This window comes from Leptosomus discolor, chromosome 6, assembly GCF_034619465.1.
Source record: "Leptosomus discolor isolate bLepDis1 chromosome 6, bLepDis1.hap2, whole genome shotgun sequence".
Classification (NCBI taxonomy): domain Eukaryota; kingdom Metazoa; phylum Chordata; class Aves; order Leptosomiformes; family Leptosomidae; genus Leptosomus; species Leptosomus discolor.
In genome coordinates, this window is record NC_141396.1 from 23802710 (window position 1) to 23823928 (window position 21219).

Genomic DNA, 21219 nt, shown 5'->3' on the forward strand with positions numbered 1-21219 from the left:
GATATTTTGTTCTATTGTATTAGATCTACAGTCCCACTGCTGTAGATTACAGGGCTTTTTATTTTTTAATTGAAGACTAGAGATTTGTCTTCAGTATGCGTAAGTTGGTCTGACTATGCTTTGTTGGGGTGTTTTTGATAATTGTTTTGGCAAAGTACTTTTTGACAAACATCTCTTATGCTCTAATGACTTTGTAGGAAAAATGAGGAGTAGGGGATGCAGATTTCTCCAGCCTTTTGGCAATATGTTTGTCTAAAATTATCTTTGTAAATAGTAAAGTGGTAAATACAGAAGATCCTAGTTCCATGCTGTTAAAACCATGAAGCTGAAAACCATCCTTGAACTACAGGCTCCAACTTTTGGAGTTTGGAGTTTAAGATACAAATTTATTTCAATTCAAGAAATCAGTAGACAGACTTGTGGTGGTTCTTGTTTTGCATGTTCCCGGCTTTGCCCCTTTTTTTCTGGCCCAGAATCCTGAAAGGTATTCTGATTGTGTAAAATAGTCTCAGACTCAGTTTTGGCACTCAGATCAATTAGGAGGGTGTTCACTTAAGGTTTGTCTCTATTGTCCATCCATAAGTCCATCTGAAGATGAGAAAGTGGTAGACCTGTTTAGATGATCTAGAACAAATGGGTTTCACTTGCATCTTAGTTGTATTGAGGATAGAAGAAAATGATGCTGTATCTCCTTTTCTTCTTATCAGGTACCCCAACATCGGTTCCCCCAGTCTCAGGAAGCTTTAGTGCAACAGGATCTGGTCTCTACACACCTTACACTTCGAGCCAAGGACCGCCTCCTACCAGTGTGTCTCAGGGTCTTCCTTTGGCACAGCCTCTGTTTCCTGGTCAACCAATATCAACTCAAGTCCCTGGTTTTGCCCCACCTCCCTCTTCTACAGGGATTGGACCTTCCTCTTACCCTCCTACTACAGGTGCCCCAAGGCCACCTGCCATGTCAGGCCCACCACTGCCTGGGCAGACAGTTGCTAGACCACCAACTTCCCAGCCTAATCATGTATCCTCACCACCACCTCCATCAGCTCTGTCAGGGCCGCACCCTGGACCTCCCATGAGTGGCCTACATGGACCACCTCCTCCCACTCATCCTCCTCAGCCAGGATACCAAATGCAGCAGAATGGTGAGTATTCCTAGTATAGGAATTCTAAGTTACGTGTGTTCTCTGAGTGCTGCAAACTGAGACCTGGATTTCAGGTTTGTTACTAGTGGGCTCCTGACTGCACTTCAGAGCTTCCCTCTTGTTTCCCTGTGTTCGTGTCTGAAGGACAAATCCAAGATAGGCTGTGTCACTCTAAGATATTTGTCATTCAGGTTTTAATCAGCTTAATGTAACTAAAGGAATACTAGCTTACTTGGCCAAAAAGTGGTTTAGTGATTAGTGCCATAATACTACAAGAACTTGTGATCAAAATTTTATTATGAACTTTAATTTGATGTCTGTAACATAATCTGTTCAAAAGTAGAGATTTGAAATCCTGAAAAGCCTTGTTATCTTTTATTTTAAAATTTGTGGCCAGTCTAAGTATACAGTGTATACGACAGGAATTGTTAAAAGTTGAAAAGGAATTGCTACTTGTTCTATAGTTCACAACACTGTATTTTTCTCCTTGTAGAACCTTTCACATTTTAGTTGTGCTTAGAAGTAATATTAGTTAAGCTTTCTGAATTACAAAACAGTTTTGGCTGATTTTTAATCAATAACATTTATGGATAGCTAGGATAGAGTAATCATGTGCAAATGTTGGGATTGAGAATACTGTCCCCCATGCAGCTTTGCACAGCTGGCCAGATAAATTACTTAAAAATATCAGTCCAGATTGCTAAGAACTGTAAAAACACTAATGGAGTAAATCATGATGTTATTCCATCACTGACTGAAATTGTCTGAAATAATATGAAATAACTTCAGCTAGTTACAAAACAAAAGAGATAATCACACATTAACCTATGTCTGTAATTTCAGACAAATCAAAACTGCCCGAGAGAACTCCTTGCATACCTTTAGTTGAGGAATTACGGGTCATCCCCGTATTCCTTATTTGGCTGTTCTGTGTGGACTTTCTATTAGGCACTTCTGCAATTTAACTTAAATTTGTATAGTGCATGATCTTAATGTGTATTGTAATCATATTATCCTAAAAATAGTTAACGTTAGTCTAAAAACTTGTGTTTCCTTAGGTCTGGTTTTAAGGAGGACAGTATCCATCAGTTTATTGGATCATTGGTAGAGATGTACAGGTCTAGGCAGAAACACTGTGATAGACAAATATGTTTAATCCTAATTAACTGAAAAGCATGTGACTTTCCTTTTTCTTATGTTTTGATGATGACAGAAAAAGTGGGAAGTGCCTAATGGGGAAACGCCTAGTGTAGCCACTGTTTGATTTTGCTGTCCTTTTCTTGTAAGGTTCCTTTGGGCAGGTGAGAGGTCCCCAGCCAAACTATGGAGGAGCCTATCCAGGAACTCCAAATTATGGAAATCAACCTGGTCCACCACCTCCACCAAAACGCTTGGATCCGGATTCCATTCCTAGCCCTGTAAGCTTACTTTGTTCTTACCAGTGTGAACTCTTCCATAGTGTCTTTGTATAAAACAGAACTGACAAAGACCAAAGCTGAAAACAGGTTTCTCGTTCCAAAGAACATCAGTCTGTTTCCCTGTTTACTTTTCTCTTGTGTATCCAGCTTCAGTCTTTCATTATGAATAAGCCCAGAAGCAGTATTTTTCATGGTGACTAAAGAAAGGAGGTGAACGTGCAAATCAATACTCTGATTCCTCAGGTCTTTTCTGTACTATGTTACATTTTGAGAATCCTTGAGGGCTTTGATTAACTATATTTCTCCATTTCTGGGTTCTCGCTTAATGACTTTCCAAGCTGAACTAATTTCATGTTTTGAGGTGACAATCTGTGAACTGTATGATACATGTTTAAAGTATGGCTAATAGGAGATGACTGTAGTGCTCTTCCTTTCTCTTTTGCTATAATCTTTCAAAAAGCTAGTTAGCGGTTTTTTGGGTCATTAAGTCATGGCACTACCTCAGTTGAATATGGACAACCTCTCAAATTAGGATTGTCTTTCAGAGTGGAGGTTTTGAGAAAGGAGGAGCAGTGATATGTAATGGTTAGCAATGATGAGTAATATTAAGCCTAGCAATGTTACTGCCACTAGTCTACTGTGCTGTACCTTCCACTGCTGGTGCTGCTGTTCTGTTATTGTCTCAGAAGGCCACAGTCATCTGATAACAGGAAACCTTTCCAGGGCAGTCTTACAATCAGTTTGCTTGAAAACTATAAAAATAATTTAGTCTTGAGTTGCATTGTTAGATCTGGACTGGTGCTGTTCAGAAGTTATTGCTATTCAAAAAAGATTATGTGTTTAGACTCCAGGTTTATGTAAGGTTTACGACCATATTTTTTTCATAGAATATAAGAGGTCTTTAATTGCTTGTCTGCTTCTCTTCTGTTCCACTAAATGAGATCTCAAATGGCTTGTGTCAGTTGCCTTCATTTTAGCATGTTCTTAAAGCATAAATCCCCAATTTCTAACCAAAATGAGCACGTGAGCCACTGCCTCTGTTAGCAATGTGTTCAGAGCCCAAGCCCAATATCCTGGCAAGGCTGGTTTTGGGATCAGTGTACGCTGCAGAAGCTGATGTTTCCTGTTGCATGAACCAATGTCCAAATGTATCTAATTCCAGTGCTACAGGTTTGGGTAGAGAGAAGTAACACTGTTACTTTTTGGTTTATTATTCTCTTCTCTTTTTTTCTTTCTCCTTTCTTTTTTTTTTTTTGTGGCACTCTTTTTATTTTTTTTTTAAAAAAAGCAACTTAATGAGCTGCCACCCCAGCAGAAACCCAGGCACAGAATAGACCCAGATGCAATTCCTAGTCCAGTAAGTGCTCTATATATGTCAATTGTAGTCTGCGTGTTTGTGATGATCTGTGCATGGAACCTGAACTTCACCTCACTAACGCTCCGTCATTAATCCTTTACCCTTTCCTTGCTGTCTTCTGCTTGCCTTATCAAAATGAGTAACATTACACCACAAGAGGTTGTTAAAATCTTCTCTCCCATGGTAAATGGTGAGGCAATAGAAAGCAGACTGTTTTAGAAACAGATCATGAAGAATGTCTCCCCTTCACTTTGTCTGATCTTTAGAATATCTCCCCCATTAGATTCCAGCTGGCATTATCAATGTAAGCCATCAGTATAATTGTCCATACAACGTGTCTCGTGTTAACATATGCACAGCATGAGCCTTTGTAGCCATGTTTTCTACCAGTTTTGAGCAGAATTTGATTACTGTTCTTGGTGATGTACCAGTACTGTGTGTGGTAATGCTTAGACATTCTAAAATTGCAGATGAACTGTTTTATTTTGATGTTCATTCCCAATATAAATCTCCTAGTAGATTAATATGAAGCATGGGGAGCTATAAACATTCTCTCATTATCTGTGATCATGCATAATCATTAAATTTTGAATTTGAAAATTTAATGTTTATGTGTAGAGAATCTTACCTAAAGAAAGAAAAAAAGCAGCTACCTTTTGGATTGGAAGAAAAAACCCACATTTGACTCTCCGTTACCCTTGTATCACTTCTTCCTCATTTAGCCAAAGGTGGTCATACAACAGGTATCACTGGTGAGATCACCAACGTTAGTCAGTCTGTAGACTTTTGAATCGGGACTAGATTTATCTTAGAGTAGTCACTGTCTGATGCTATGGGAAGTTTTCTGCTGGCAATTTGGAATTCTTAGTGAGAGGGTAGAAGTTCTGCCATGCAAACTTCTGCATTTCACAACTAGCTCTAAGCAAAGGCATGTGTGTTTGGTGGCAAAATAAGATCAGAAGAATGATGGCTAGCTTTAATGCTTTCAATCAGGCACCAGTATGAAAATGAAGTTAAAACTGTGTATAACTACAATTTTCTGTTCTTATGCGAAGGTTAGTGGATATTTTAGTCAAGTAAAACTGCTTAATGCATTTCTATTATCTTAAGCGTATTTGCATTAATGAAGAATTTGAAATACTAAGAAATTTAAGATTTTTACTGGCTTTGAAGTTTAAGCTTGATTCATTGACAAGTCTATTGAAACTTCACTTTGCACATCCCCGGAATTCGAATCGCAAACTCTTGAGCACCACAGAGTAATGAAGACTCCCACCTGAGCTTGCAAGCATCTGTCTTTAGGTCAGAGTTACAGTGGTTAGAAATAAATGCATACTATGAAAATTGTGGGAACATAACAGAAAGGAAAAGCCAGGTTATCTGTAGAACTTACTCCTGAGGCTTACAGAATGTTCTAATTTTAATTTCGATAGGACCGTTATACAGGGGAATACTACCAAAAATTCCTTTCGTGTCCTGTGGCTTTTATGAGTTCAGATCAGGCCATGAAACACAAAGTATGCTACTATTAAAAATACTTGGGGAGAAATACTATTTGCAACTTGTAATTTATTGTTGGTCATTAAGTGCTATTTGAAATCAAACTGAGAGGTGACTGCTTGACAAAACTTACTTGCTTTAGACTTCTTATTTTTAGAGATAGTAATGTTTGCCTCAGGTCCCCTTTTCACTGCCTTACAGATATAAATTTTGTCTTTTACAGTATTTTGAAATCAAGCCTCCAAATATTAATGTGGTGTTTTCTATCATAGATTCAAGTGATTGAAGATGACAGAAGTAACCGTGGGTCAGAACCGTTTGTCACTGGAGTAAGAGGGCAGGTCCCACCTCTTGTTACTACAAATTTCTTGGTCAAGGATCAAGGTAAAATAAGTTTCTTCTCCTAAACAAACACACAAAACACAAACCCCAAAGAGTCAGTGACAGAACTCTTTATGTCTTTAAAGGAAGAGTTTGAGGAATTATATAAGTGGCTGGGAATGTGTGTTTTACCAACAAGCTTTCAAGTCCTGTGTTGATTTGATCTCAGTTTGGATTCTCCTGATTGTTTGGTAGCTAGTAACCAATTCAGAAGTGAAAAATATTTTCCAATGCAGTTTTCCTGGAACCAGCATTAGCAGGGGTATCAGAAAGCAGCAAATGAAGCCTGTTCTGTAGAGCTGTAGCAACAACAGTTAAGAACTGAAATTTACTACCAATATAATTTGAATTGGACTTGGAACTGTATTTTTTTAAATCAGGTGGGATGTGAATTGGTCCACAGGCTTCCTAGAGAAAGAGTATTTAATCTTTTAATTTCCCATGTTTTTTTTGAGAGTTAGAGCTCCCTTAAAACTTCAGAATCTGATTCTACAATCAGGTGCTTTACACTTCAGCAAAATTGAAAAATCAAACAGTAGAAATGTTTGAGTTGAGCTTTCTGCCTATAGCACGTTTTAGTCTTCAAAAAGAGTGGAACAGGAATGCCTTTTTAGAGGTTTAAGTTGATGTGGAGTCAAGTTCGTTTGTTTTAAGTTAAGGGCTTTTATTATGCATGTTAATCATGAAGAGGCATTTTGTCTGGAATTCAAGTTTTGCATAGATTGAAATTAATTGATTGTTTAGATAAGCTCTTAGTCTCTGTGGCTTAACAACACAACTGAAGGTATTTTTGTTTCTGTTCTTGAATATAAACTTATACTGAAATTTGTGGAGATTTTCTCTTTGTTCCACAGGTAACGCAAGCCCCCGCTACATAAGATGCACATCTTACAATATTCCGTGCACCTCAGATATGGCCAAACAGTCCCAAGTTCCCCTTGCTGCTGTCATAAAACCGCTGGCTACTCTACCCCCAGAAGAGGTAAGAACCATATGCAGAGTTACATGTGCACTGTGTACACTCTGAACTTGTCAGGAGAATGCTATGAGATGTCAACATTTAACGGATACATTGGGAAGGAATGTTTAGGTAATGAAGACTAGGTAAACACTGATTCTCCTGCAGGCGTGTGGTAGAGATCTGTAAGGCAGAAGAATGTTGTGTTCAAAACATTTAGTATTTTGATCACCTTGATAATTTCAGCTTTTTTGCAGTAGCTATCAAGCGCTATGACCAAAATACTAGGGTGGTCACAAATGTGTACACTTCCAGTTGATCTCAATTTCTTTCTTGGCCTAAAGTATTTAAATGGTTACTACTCACTGATGTTAAGCCTTTTCTAGGATGTGAAGTTGTGGATTTGGATGAGAAAGTATCAAGCAGCACTGGCTAAGCTGTCTAATGTGCATGTACATGCACAGCACTGTGTGGGATGACAGCACAAGACTGGGTACTAGGCACTGCTGAGCTGCACTTGCATTTCCGCCCTTGCGTGGTGCAGGACTTATTTCCTTCTAGGTGTAATGTGTGGCTAGCTAGCCTTTTCCCCACTCTGGTTGCTGAGAACATGAAAGCTTCAAGAATATTAGAGAGCTAGAAATTTCATAAAATTTTCTAAATACTCTGGCTACTGTGTAGTGTTAGCCTGCTTGGAGCAGTGACATAAAGACAAATACGCTTGTTAAATTTGAATACATATGTTTGCAGTATTCTGTGCCCTAGTTAAGCTTAACTTTAGCATCTGCTGAGGAAGGGAATATCCTCTGGGCTTTTAAGGGTGTGCTTTTCCACTTGCATTTTATTAATGTTCCTAAACTGTGGTTTGGATTTTGAAAACTGGTTTGTGATAAAACTGAGTTGTGAAGTTAATTCCTGCATTGCTGTATTGTGGCCGGTGTTTAAAAGAGTGTGATAGGAGAATGTGGTCTTATTTGAGAAACCTGGAGGCTTGTGGAGCTGCACGTTTTTAGAGAAGTTTTACAAACAACCAGTTGTTAGGTCTTCTGTTGTGTTTATGCTTTGAACAAACGCTTGTGATAGATATCCAAAGAAAACATGGCTAGGATCGGAAAATTGCCTTGGAGACCAGTCAGCTTCTAGCATTGGGAAGTTCTTTATGGCAAGGGCAAACTCCCTGTGGAGGGGCCCTTCCAAGACATGAAGGCTCAGCTGTTCAGAGCAACAAGACTGTAAATAGAGCTAAAGCTTAATGTATCAGTAAGGAGCGGATAAATGTCTCATGAAAATACAGCATTCGGGTAAATCTAGAATATGTAAGAATTCAAGACCTGGTTGCCAGATACAGGACCTTTGTCCTATGTTAGTGCACAGTTCAGAAAACAGACTTGAGGTTTCAGAAAGAAGTACCTCTGTGCCACCTTGGAGTAAGTGGTTAGTGACAAGGTATGCATAGCACTGCATGTTTACAGCACCCTTGTAGTTTGTTTGCATGCATGCTATGGAGGGAGGGGCTGAGGGGAAAAAAGCTTATTGTGCACAAGTACAATACCAACATTGCCTGGCAGTGAGAAAACTTGAAATTCTGTTTCCTTTGTGGAGGTTGACCTGGGCTATAGGAGCTGAGAAATGCTGGCTGCAAAACCTTTGAATTGCCAATAAATCATCAGTGGGGTTGAATGAGAGATGTGACACATCTGTGGCATAAAGAGGAAGAGTGACTGGAGCATTTGCTCAACTCCTGCTTGATTAATATGTTGTCTCTTAAACATAATCAGAGGTTTAGGGTGACTGAGAGCGTTAAGACTGGAAACCTTTAGTGTCAGAAAATTACAAGTAATTAATTAAACTTTCTTTTGAGCTAGATTCTTAGTTATGAAAGGTGCTTTGAACTAAGTTCTCTCTTAATAATTTTGAAGTGCCTCCTGCTCATTCTGAGGTTGAGAAGCTGTAGAAGTTGCCAAGCACCTTATTCTGGTTTGGCTGCAAAAAGAATATATGATCAGTAGTAGTTCAAAAATGGTATCACTACGTAACAGTTTTGTGGACTTGCTGTACAATGGGTCAAGACAAGCAGAACTTATGGATGTACTGTATTTCATGGTGGACTTCAAAAATAAGTCTTAATCAGCTGAAATTTTTTAAGATAGTCTGGATGCTCTATGGTTTTGAATATATGGAATGCAATCACTGGCTTCTATGCTGTCAGAAAGCTTGCTTTTTACAAGGGAAAAATACAAGAGATGAAGAGTTGCTTTGAGAACACCCAACCTGTGGTGAAATGTAAATTGTATGCTTACTCCCGTGAGGTTATCACAGCCGTTCTTTGTATGGCTTCAGTCTTTCGTGTTCACTTGGGATACATTTGTGCTGTGCGGTATGGTACTCGTGCTAGAGCTCATGCTTTTCCAGCAGGCTACTGTATAAGGTAGTGCAGCACCATGCAGGAAGTGCTTGTTTGTGTCTAAATGGGACAGCCCGTAGTTAATGACTGCAGCCCACAGAGAACCGCTGTGCTAGAGTTTGAGTTGAAAAGCATTTACAAAATATGTGTTTGGGCTTCCCATACTCCCTACAGTCTCTCCCAGAGCTGCCAAAATGCTAAATCCTATGCAATGTACAGGGAGATAGTTTTAAGCTCTGCAATGTGTGGTTGCCTCTTTCTCATTATCATGTGACCTTTTTATTTTTTTATCCCTGCTTACACAGACCCTTCCTTATTTGGTAGACCATGGAGAATCTGGTCCTGTCCGATGTAATAGGTGCAAGGCTTACATGTGCCCTTTTATGCAATTCATTGAGGGTGGACGGAGGTTCCAGTGTTGTTTCTGCAGCTGTGTCACTGAGGGTAAGGTTTCTTCTGGAGATCAGTCTCTAGGCTGTATGGGAGTGATCTTTAAACAAGATGCAAGCAAATAAATCTTTACTACGTGATGATAATTTATAATGTATACTGACTGCGTGTTCACTCTTGTGAAAAAATTCATTATGAAACATGTTTAGTGCTCAGTTCTGAAATTATGTTCCAATTGAGTAGGTACTTATGCATTGCAGTGTACCAAATTTTTACATGAGGTACTTGTAGCATAATGTATGGTGGTTTGAAAAATTATTTATGCTATTTTCTTAGGGTATTTCAAACTTAATGTTTTTCTGTGCCAGACTGAGATCTACATCTAGTCAGTAGCATGAGTTGGGGGTTGTTTTTTGGTTTTGTTTTTTTTTTTTCTCACAAAGCCTGTTTAAACACTGCTTAGAGATCAAATTGCAGCTGAATCTGATACAGGTGAATAGGAGTGTTTAGTATATGCCAGTTAATCTTTGTTGCTCTTCTAAATTGTTATAAAACATGCTTCCTTTTAAGCAGAAGTCACTATGTGCTGCACATAGCATGGCATCCATAGATTTGTTTTGAAGGCACAGTGGCATGTAAGGTACAAAAAACCTTATGGTGATGTTTTGAGTGTTTCATTTGGTAGCACTGATGGCTTTTAATGGACCGTTCTTACAACCTTGATTATACTGTACAACTATTTGTACAGACCAAAATGGGAAGCTGACAGGGGTTAGAAAAGGCCAACTTTAAAAAAACTTTTTTATCTGAAGATTTTCAGCCTGCATGCATTCCTTGTCCCTGCTTACTCAGCAGCTGTATGAATGGCTAATGGCTGTACCTGCAACAACTGAGCAGGAGCAGAAAAGGGAGGGATGCTCAGAGACTGCTAATGAAAGCAGTGCTGTGAAAATACAGTGCAGTTTTACCTAATACTTGAAAATTATTTCTGTTTTCTCTACAAAAACAATCAGGTAATGAGCTTGTACCAGGTGTGTACTTGCAGAGGAGGAGAATGATAGGTGCTTTTATATATAGTCTCAATGATACCACCTTGTTTTCTTTTGAACTGTTGAAACTTTGAATGTTTAAAATAATTTAAAGGTGGTGAATACTATCACTATGTATAATCTCATTTTATTCTCCCCTAGAGCTGTATAAGCAACTATAGCTGGAATACATTTTGTCACCCTAGCAATTCTGCAGGAGGGACTCTTTGTCATGGTAGTTCTTGGGGCATGAGGGAAATGCTTTTTTTGTCTCTGCAGCTGACTTTTGTAGGCCAAAACTTAGCTTCACTCCCATTTTACTTTCTGATGCCTGGTACCAGCACAAAAGTACTGAGTGCTGGACATGTGGTCACACTTCTGGTTCCACCTTCTTAATGCCTTACAATCCACTGTAAGAGGTACCCTGTCTATTCTGATGAAAGAATTATAGCAGTCTCTGCACCTGAGAGTGCCTAGCAGGCTTTACTAGTGTGCAGCGTGGGAAGGGAAGGAAAAAGCTTACTCATATATCAAAATAAGGAGCTCTGTCTTTTAGTAAGGCTGAATCGAGTCAGTAATGTTGTAGCCTGTCATTTGCCTCAAACTCTGTTGTAAAATATTTGTTACTACTTATACAAGATGGTTATATTTTTCCTTTGGACTAAATCCTTCGGAAGAGTCCTAAGAGTGTATTGTAGTGTTATTTCTGGTATGAAACGTAAAATGAGAATGTAAAGGAGAGTCAAGAAAGTACAATAGTGACTGACTATACAGTGTGCCACCTGGTGCCTAAGACAAACCGGAAGCAGTTTGTCTGTATTTCTTGGCTTTACTGATGCTCTTAAATTGCATTAATATTTTTAATAATACTTGCATGCCAGCACAGAGTGCTAGCTATCTTTCCTGGCGTTTTATTTGAAAAATCTGTTACCATGTTGGCTCTCTAGTCACAGTGTTTATCATGGGCACATCACTGAACGTAATGATTTTTCCTTTCCTAGTGCCACCTCACTACTTCCAGCATTTGGATCATACTGGAAAGCGAGTAGACTTTTATGACCGACCTGAGTTATCACTGGGGTCTTATGAGTTTCTAGCAACAGTTGACTATTGCAAGGTACAGTAGTACATGTTTGTTACTGTATTTTGGTTTGCTTTTAAATAAAAAACCGATTTTCTTAAAAGTAAGAATGGCATGAATTGTCTGGGGCTGCTTTCTAGCTGGCAGAGATAATTGACAGCATTAACCTGACCTACTTCATTGTGTAAAATAATGTGCTTGTCTGCTTACTTCCCAAAGTAGAGGAAGTCTTGATCACATATCACATAATAGAATTTTATTATAGCTGCCTCTGTCATTCTCTTCTGGAGCTATGTAAGCAGCTGTAGCTGCTGTTACCTTAGCAATTCTGCAGGAGGGACTCTCTTGCAGTAGTCCTTGGGGCAGAAGGAGAATGTGGGAGAGAATAAAGAAAAGTGTAATATTAACTATACAATCTGCCACCTGTTGCCTAAGAGTTTACTTATCGAACTTAAATTTCAAATACAGCCATAGTGGTTAAAACCACAAGAATAGTGAGGAAATGTGTATTGTCAGAGCTTGTTCAATTTTAAAGACTTAATTATTAACTTCTAAGGAATAGGAAAAATATGTGCAAGGTGTTTATTAAAGCAAATTATATCTCTGCTGAGATAAATGCTGGGAAAATAGGTGTCTAAATGTTGCAACTTTATACTGGTTACCTTCTGATACCTCAGCTTTACTTTAAGTTAAGGGAAAAAACAATTATCTTGCTTTTTACCAGCTTAGTAAGTATTTTTAATTCAAACAAGATGTGATCTTCCCAGCTTTTTTGAAAGTTCTTCTGTTTTGCTTTTGTTCTATTTGCTCCTTCTGGTATGACCTATAGACTTAAGAAAACTGTTGGCTGAAACAAGGTTTTCTTTCCCAAAGCAAACCTCATATTTAAGTAGAAGGGAAATGTTGAAGTTCTCAGAAAGGAAAATCTTTTGCTTTATATAGGTAAGTCACCTATAATGAATCTGGTCAGGTTCCAAGGTCCTGAGAGCTGGCAGGAAACTTCCCTGTCTACTTTCCCTGTCTGGTCTAGTCATGTAAATGGATGATTTAGATATAACTAGCCTCTCTTTCACTGAGCAATGGCAAAATCGGTATAGGGCATGTAATACCAGTCCATTTCAAGCACAGTGTGCTTACGTTAGTTGGGCAGGGATGGGAGAATGATCTGAAGAAACAACTACTGCTCATGAGCAGAAAAGTACATGAAAGCTATTATGAGTTTTGACCAGGATTCATTTGTCTGTGTTACAGAGCTGTTATGTGGGCTGCATTAAATGGACATAATGTGACTTCTTCCCTCTTTTCCACAGAATAATAAGTTTCCCAGTCCACCTGCTTTCATTTTCATGATTGACGTGTCTTACAATGCTGTGAAGAGTGGCATAGTGAGGCTAATATGTGAAGAATTAAAGTCACTCCTAGATTACCTGCCCAGGTACGTATATTGTGTAGTACTGTAGCCAGTCAAAATAGGGGAAACTGTCACTTTTTCCCTTTAAAAAAAGCTAGAAATTTAAAAATCATTTGATAATCCTATCAAGCGTTTCTTCATAAAAAGGCCAAGCAGAACATCTTTGAGTACCTTTCAAGTGAAATAAATGTTCCTTCCTGTCATTTTTTTCTTATCCATTATTGTGTTGGGTTCTGTGTAATGATTTTGGTATCTACTTAGAAGTGAAGACGTATGTCTCTTACAGGGAAGGCAACATGGAAGAATCAGCCATTCGAGTAGGCTTTGTCACCTACAACAAAGTGTTACACTTCTATAATGTGAAGAGCTCACTGGCACAGCCACAGATGATGGTTGTCTCAGATGTGGCAGATATGTTTGTGCCACTCCTTGACGGTTTTCTGGTGAATGTGAATGAGTCCAGGACAGTCATTACCAGGTAATAGAAACTGAGTTACAATGTGTGTAGTAAACTTGTTTGGTAGATTGAAGTGTTGCATGCTTATTTGTAACCTAGAAAGTCGCTCATGTGTTTTAACTTCCTATACTCTTTGAGGTTAAGCTGGCAAAGTAGAATGGGAAAATTCATGGGGTAAGGATGTATTTGGCTTGTAGTCTAGCTTGGCAGAAGGTATATACAAGGGGATTTAGTGCAGAAGGTCATTTCTGGGAGAGGAAAAAAAACAAACAAAAAAGAATGATGCAGTGTGAACGTCGTAAGAATACTGAATCACTGTCTTGTAAGGCAGCTGCTTAAATAACTGTAAACTGAGAAAACAGTGGTATCTAATTCTGGTTCTGTGGAGAAAACTGAATGAGTGAGATGGAGAAGATAAAATCTAGAAGGAAAGAGAGAAATTAGCAAAATTCTGGTAAACTATTTAACTAACTTGATACTTGAACTGTAATTAAACTGTGGCGTGTAGCTAACTATGTTTTGGGAACCAGACCTGGCACTGCAGGTTTTTAAAGAAAATTTCTAGCCTGTTTTGTAGTGCATTAACAAGCATAAATACAAAACTGTGGATTAAATATATTGATCTTTGGTATACAGGATGTTTGGCAAACAGATGCCAAGTGTCACTAGTATCTCCTAAGACTTTTCTTACCAATATACATTGAAATATATTAAAAGAGCAGGAATACAGAAGAGCTATTGGAGTAGGCATCAGTTGAGGCTAGACAGCAAGCACTGAGGATATGGATGAGAGGAGCCAATGAGGAATGACAAAGCATCATTTTTTTTCACAGATAAATGTTGAGATGCCAAATAATGTAAAAGTTATGCAAGTTTAGACATGTTAGGGACTGCTTTTTAAACCCCCTCAGTGTCATAGGTTGTCATCTGCAACTGTGTGGCTTTTCCAATTAAATGGAATCTTGAATTCCTCCTTTTTCTTGTTCTTTGCTAGTTTGCTGGATCAGATTCCAGAAATGTTTGCAGACACAAGAGAAACAGAAACTGTTTTTGCACCTGTGATTCAAGCAGGGCTGGAGGCGCTGAAGGTTAGTAAACGCATTGTCATAGCAAATTGTTTTCAGTCTGAGTACTCTGAAGTTCATATTCTGCTAACACACACTAATAAGACAATTCTAAAGCTTTTCATAAGTCTCCTTGTGGTAGATGTGCTACATGTAGGGAGTATGTGGCTTATTCTTCAAGTGCATATACCTCTGGTTCTATGTAGCTATCTGTTCTCTACACAATTATATTTTTTTTTAATAATTTTTGCTCAAGACACGTGGCTTACTCTCAGTTACCTGGTTGGGTTTTGCTTTGAACAGTTTATAGAACCTACAAACCCCCCTGACCCTCCAATGTTAAAACCAAGTGCTGAAGTCTCCTGTCTCATTGAGTTCTGTAACATGGTGTCTTTCTAATCCTAGGCGTAAAGCTCTGACATAATCTTAAATAAAAGGAGAGAATGAAATCTGTTGAAGTTGCCCGCAACAATGGGCTAACCAAGTAAACCTTTCCTGAAGTTCTTCAATTCCAGTACTTCATCCAGATAATTACACGCATGATCCAACTCCAACTTGTATATACTGATGAAATTGATTGCCTGTATGATTCCATCCAAAACTGTTCATTCATATAGCTCTATTTTTCTGTCATATAAGTCCTTAGAAGTCTCTTAGACTCAAGTTTTCATGATAATTGTTCAATCCAGAAATAATGTAAATTACTAATTGATTGTTTACATACTGCATGTGTCAGAGAAAATAACCTTCTAAACATTGTCTAGTGTTCACATAGGTTATTTGTATAAAATTAATGAACTGTTGAAGCTCAGATTACAAAATCCTGTGCCATTTCTGTGACTCTTTTCCGCAAACTCAGGAGCTGCAAATCAGAAATGAAAGCAGTCTAACACATTTGCACAAAACCTTTTGTAGATAAGTTCTGCTTACTGCTCTGTGTTTCCTTCGAGCCAGACCTTTTCTCCCTGCCATGGAACTAGCACAGGTCCAGTAGAACTGGAACTTTTGCTTTTCTTCTAAATGACCAGCAAGCTGTGCTCCATGTGTTGGATATCACTGAAGTAACCAAGTGATCGCTGAGCCTGTGTGTCTGATAGAGAGCCTTCCTAACATAAAGAAATGAAGAAATGAGGATGTTTGAATTCTTCTTCTGGAATCACAGATTCCATTACAACATTTATAAATGTTTCTAACCTGCACTATTGCCCTTGTTTTCCTGCAGGCAGCTGAGTGTGCTGGCAAGCTTTTCATTTTCCACACCTCTCTGCCCATTGCAGAGGCACCAGGGAAGTTAAAGAACAGGGATGATAAGAAACTGATCAACACAGATAAGGAGAAGGTAATAATGACTTGTGTGATGCTTACATAACAGGTCTATATTGTACTCTTTATGGGATAAAACAACTCTGAAGCCACGTTAAAAAAATTACAAGGGTAGCACATAATGTAACCATCCCGGCTAGTATTTTTTAACATTGCACTTTTATCTTCTGTACTCAAGCAGAGCTGTGTAGATTTGACATCATAAGGACAGCTCTGGTATGAGAACAAGAGGAGGTAGATTTAGGTTCTTATACAGGATAAAATACTATAGTTGGGTTAAAATAGATGTGCTGAATTAAAGCAAGATGTATAGTAATTTTCATAATATTCAACAGTTCTCAAACGCAGGGTCAGGAAGAATTTATATGATCCTAATTTCCCTGAAGAGAAACTTAAAGTATAAAAGTGTATTGACTGGGATTATAAACTGGATCTCACTTTCCATTTCGTCCCACAAACTTCTGATCTCATCTCTGACTTCCTTTCTTAGACTTTGTTTCAACCACAGACAAGTTTTTACAACAACTTGGCCAAGGACTGTGTGGCCCAGGGCTGCTGTGTGGATCTGTTCTTGTTTCCAAACCAGTATTTGGATGTGGCGACACTAGGCGTAGTAACTTACCAGACGGGCGGCTCCATTTATAAGTATGCGTATTTCCAGGTAAGAGTGACATTGACTCAAGACTCGTATTTGATCTAAATAAGAATTATATTTTAGTTAAGAGTTCTTCTTCATAGTGTGACACATACAGAACAAGTACTTGTTTGGAAATAAATTGCTACTTAAATTTCAAGATTTTCAGCAAGACTATTTTGTTAGCTTTGTGTCTTTACACACAAAATATCTCTATTAATAACAAAAACAAGAAAAGCTATGCTGTTACCTTTTAGCACAATATAAAGTTAAGGGCACTGAGCCATGTATGATGGCTGATTTTTAGAGTAAGAGTGCAGGAGATAGTATCTGTTTTTAAATTACGTTATGGGTTATGGAGCAGCTCTGATTTATGGGAGTGTGAAACTTGAATTATTGCTTGTGTTCCAGCTGGAGACAGACCAGGATAGGTTCCTGAATGACTTGAGAAGAGATGTCCAGAAAGAAGTGGGATTTGATGCTGTAATGAGAGTGCGCACAAGCACAGGTGGGTGTTAGCATGAATGAGTCTTAATAAATTGACCACTTCAAGCATATCATATGGGAAGTAACAGATTTTTTTCCCTAATTTAAAACATCTTGAGACTAGGCTATGCAAAAAGCTCTGCTAAAGCTTTGAAATTGTAAGACTTTTGTCAAGACTGAGTAAAGATCCCTGCTGAAATCTGTCAAGATAACTTAGTGTCACTAATGACAGGATTTTCAGGGCTCCAAAGGCTGTCTGTCTTGTTACTCTGTTGAAAATTGTGGTTCATGGTTTCTCTTTTTTAGGTATTCGAGCAACTGACTTTTTTGGAGCTTTCTATATGAGCAACACAACTGATGTAGAGATGGCAGGTTTGGACTGTGATAAAACAATCACAGTGGAATTCAAGCATGATGACAAACTGAGTGAAGACAGTGGTGCACTCCTTCAGGTGAGGGGAGAGGCTTTCCAGGAGTTGTGAGTTGACAAGTGAGTTGACAGTTTAGAATTGTCAATAAAACTGTGTCAAGGTGGAACCAAACCTCAACTGGTGAGAGTGCCAGTTGCAGAAAAGGATGAGGTCACTCTGAACTGAATGATTAGACAGTCCTTCAAGGACCTGTTCATTCTTTCTTTCTGCCCCTCACTATACCCTTAACCTTTCTGCGTATGTGTTCTCAGGGTGACCTAGACTGCTTCAAACTACAATCTGTTTTCCAAGACCAGGTCCCTTAATACAAACTGCTAACATTGCTGCTTCCTATCTTTCATTGACCCCGATTCTTAGCATATGCTTTTAGTTTATTGTGCAAGTCTTTTATTTGTTTAGGCGTCTGAGTCCTAGTTTTTAATGAAGTATATTCAGACCTGGCCTTTCTTATTGTAGCAGGACCTCATTTTTCTGTATCCTGGCATTTTTGTTTCCTACAGTGTGCTCTCTTATATACAAGTTGTGCAGGACAGCGACGACTCCGCATTCACAACCTCTCTTTAAACTGTTGCACACAGCTTGCTGACCTCTATCGAAACTGCGAGACAGACACACTCATCAATTACTTGGCTAAATATGGTAAGGGTAATTATGGTAACAAGAATTGCAACCTTTTAACTGCTGTTGAAGTGCCTGTTGTCATCCAACGACACCTGTTTATTCTCTTTTTGTCAAATGTCAGGTGGCAATCCTGATACTTTAGTCATTTATGGGAAGGAGCATGAAGCTGTGATGATAGCAACAGTAGTTGCTTAGGAGGAGAGGCACAGATAGAGTGTGTAGGCTTATCCTTCATACAAATTCTTGTCTAAATTTTTTTAATAGAGGTTTGTATTGACAGCTATCTGAATTCATCCTTGTATTGTGTTTATTTAGTTCATTCTTTAACTGCTCCAGAATTTTGCTCCGGGAGTAGGAAATGGTGGCCTTTGCTCATAGGTCTGGTTAAATATTATGATTTTATGCATTGTACCCTATTTATACTTACTAGTTTGCAGTAAAAGCCTACAAGTCCAGCAGAGATTTAGAGTAGTGTATGTTTATCGCCATTAAAATGTACAAACCAGTCCATTCTCAGTCCATTAAAGAAAGATGGTCAGGCTATAAAAGGATTTTTTTATAGTACCCCATGCTTTCAAGTATGACTAAGTGTATTTTGAAGTACATGGGAGATTGAGAGCTGAAGAATATGTAATAAAACAGAGTAGATGAGCTTCTTCAATAGGAGCTTAGCATCTCTTTCCCACAAGTTTGAAGGGAAGGGGAAAAAAAGACTTTCAAAAACAATAGTTGTTTAGTACCGTTTGAAAGTAGTTTTGGCTTTTTTACTGTTAATAGGCAATCACTTGATAGCTGTCCATCTCTTTCCTCTTTCTGTGCAGCATATCGTGGAGTTCTGAGTAGTCCAGTAAAGACTGTACGAGACGCACTGATCAACCAGTGTGCCCAGATCCTAGCTTGCTATCGCAAGAACTGTGCTAGTCCCTCTTCTGCTGGCCAGGTAAACTCCAATGCTTTCACTTGAATCACAGGCTCAGGTATTAAAAGCTGATGAGAGCTGCTTCCTACTTAACCTACTCAAGAAAAGTCAATTGCTTTGCTCAGCAGAAATTTGCAAAGAGAAGACTCAGGGAAGTAGAGAGACTGCAAATAAAATTACAGTTGAGAGTGGCTTCTTGGACATTTGTCTGGAGCCCAGGAAGCAGTGCCTGCTCCAGGGAAAAGTTTTATGTTACTTTTGCAAGTCCATGATATAATTAGACTATCAGCTTTCACTCCTCACAGCTGTACCACACTTCGTTGGTTCATGCAAGCCTCATTTTGTCAAACATAAGCTTGTTCAGCAAAACAGCTGACCAGCTTCTGTCTGCTTGTGACTTGTAGCTGATCCTCCCTGAATGCATGAAGCTGCTTCCTGTGTACTTGAATTGTGTGTTGAAGAGTGATGTCCTTCAGCCTGGTCCGGAGGTCACAACGGATGACCGTGCCTACATTCGTCAGTTAGTCACATCCATGGATGTGGCAGAAACAAATGTTTTCTTTTATCCCAGGCTTTTGCCCCTGGTGAGTAATTCAGGGTATCCTTACCACTTGAGACTTGCTGTTGTCTTGACTCATTGTAAGGACTAACATTTATATTTTAGTAAGGGAAAGTGATTTGAGAAGGATTTGAGATCTGCCATCTGTTGGGATACTTCACTTAATTCCACTCGGTGATAAATGCATCTTGTGAATTTGCTGGGGGATGTTTTTCCTGAGCTGTGAGCATATGACTAGTGGCAAAAAAAGACACTTTTGACCCTTTCATAGTCTTTTAAAAGTCCTAAAGCTTCTTGTAACTTTATGTTGTAATTTTCGTCATTGCAGGGCAACTCCATGTATTATTCTGACTTTTCAGAACTATAGTTGCTGGAATAAAACTAAAAACTAATTACGTTCCTACTCCAGGAAGCAATACTGGAACTACAGAGTCATTTGACAGAAGCCTTATGTTCTCTTTTGCTGACCAAGAGTCTCTGATCTGCTTCTGTGTCACTGAGAAAACTCAGCTAAGGAAGATGATACTTCAGTCACAGCTGTTGCAGTCTTATGAGTCCTAGAAATGAGCAAACTGTAGGGTCTTAGTGGCAGAAATTTTCAGGAATTCATAAGATATTCTTGGTTTATAACCTTGATTTTATTTTACTTTTCATTTCACTGTAAAACAGACCAAAGCAGATGTTGACAGTGACTCCTTGCCAGCAGCAATCCGGAACTCAGAGGAGCGTCTCTCCAAGGGTGACATATACCTGCTGGAGAATGGGCTGAACATCTTTGTGTGGGTGGGAGTCAACGTGCAGCAAGGCCTGATCCAGAACCTCTTTGGAGTGTCATCCTTCAGTCAGATTAGCAATGCCTTGGTGAGCTGGATGGCAGTGTGGGAGCAAGTGTCTGTGAGAGTCACCCAAAACTTTAAACAATGAGAAAGCAAGTTGAGAAAACAGTGTTAAAAATTTCATACTAGGAACGAGAGAAGCACAGATGTAACTAGTGGAAATGTCCCTAGGCTGGGCATGTTGGGCATGCTTTTGCCTAGCTTTATTTGACAAGCCACATCTCCACTGACAGTGAAGAGAACAGTTGATATATACGTGAAATGAATAATTGACCTTCAATCCTGATACCGTGTTATATTCTCTTTTTTTTTGAGGTCAAAGAGATTGTATGTTAGTGAGGGTGGATATATGTAATATGACAAAACTGAGAGTTTTGTTTAATGTTGCTCTACTTTGCGTGGCTAATGGGGACTGGATATCTTCCATTCCAGAGTACCCTGCCTGTCTTGGAAAACCCCTTTTCAAAGAAAGTACGATCTGTTGTTGACACGCTTCAAGTGCAGAGATCCCGCTACATGAAGGTAAAAGTGTTGTCCGCCATTCATACCTTTAAATCCCCTTCCCTTTTCACAGAGCAGGTAATGCCTGCTCATGCTGCAATGCTGAACTTACTCTTCCTGATCTTATAAATGTGATTCAAACAAAGTTTTCAAGGATTGGAAAAAACATTTTGTTACTAGTTTTGGAGTTCTGTGCTTACCATAGTTCTAAAACTAACTTTTTTCAGCCATTTTATAATATACTACTGCACAAGCCACGTACATGGTATTTTCCTTCTGTTTAGAAAGGATTGAGATTTAACCCAGCTTAGTTACAGA

The 21219-nt window shown here is 38.8% G+C and overlaps 1 protein-coding gene across 2 annotated transcripts in view; it reads left to right on the top strand.

The window, feature by feature from the left end:
• The window catches only part of SEC24C (SEC24 homolog C, COPII component), a 39062-nt gene that overhangs the window by 15559 nt on the left and 2284 nt on the right, over window positions 1–21219 (top strand). The window contains exons 6-24 of one of the 2 annotated variants that reach the window (XM_086466313.1): window positions 708–1142; window positions 2430–2560; window positions 3849–3917; window positions 5690–5801; window positions 6653–6780; window positions 9466–9604; window positions 11580–11695; window positions 12970–13094; window positions 13357–13548; window positions 14522–14615; window positions 15814–15930; window positions 16405–16575; window positions 16960–17056; window positions 17341–17486; window positions 17966–18104; window positions 18908–19026; window positions 19410–19589; window positions 20234–20425; window positions 20833–20922. In XM_086466313.1, coding sequence (XP_086322439.1) covers window positions 708–1142; window positions 2430–2560; window positions 3849–3917; window positions 5690–5801; window positions 6653–6780; window positions 9466–9604; window positions 11580–11695; window positions 12970–13094; window positions 13357–13548; window positions 14522–14615; window positions 15814–15930; window positions 16405–16575; window positions 16960–17056; window positions 17341–17486; window positions 17966–18104; window positions 18908–19026; window positions 19410–19589; window positions 20234–20425; window positions 20833–20922 — 2792 coding nt within the window. The remainder of the gene's footprint in view (window positions 1–707; window positions 1143–2429; window positions 2561–3848; window positions 3918–5689; window positions 5802–6652; window positions 6781–9465; window positions 9605–11579; window positions 11696–12969; window positions 13095–13356; window positions 13549–14521; window positions 14616–15813; window positions 15931–16404; window positions 16576–16959; window positions 17057–17340; window positions 17487–17965; window positions 18105–18907; window positions 19027–19409; window positions 19590–20233; window positions 20426–20832; window positions 20923–21219) is intronic. The other variant, XM_086466314.1, reaches the window with a different exon arrangement.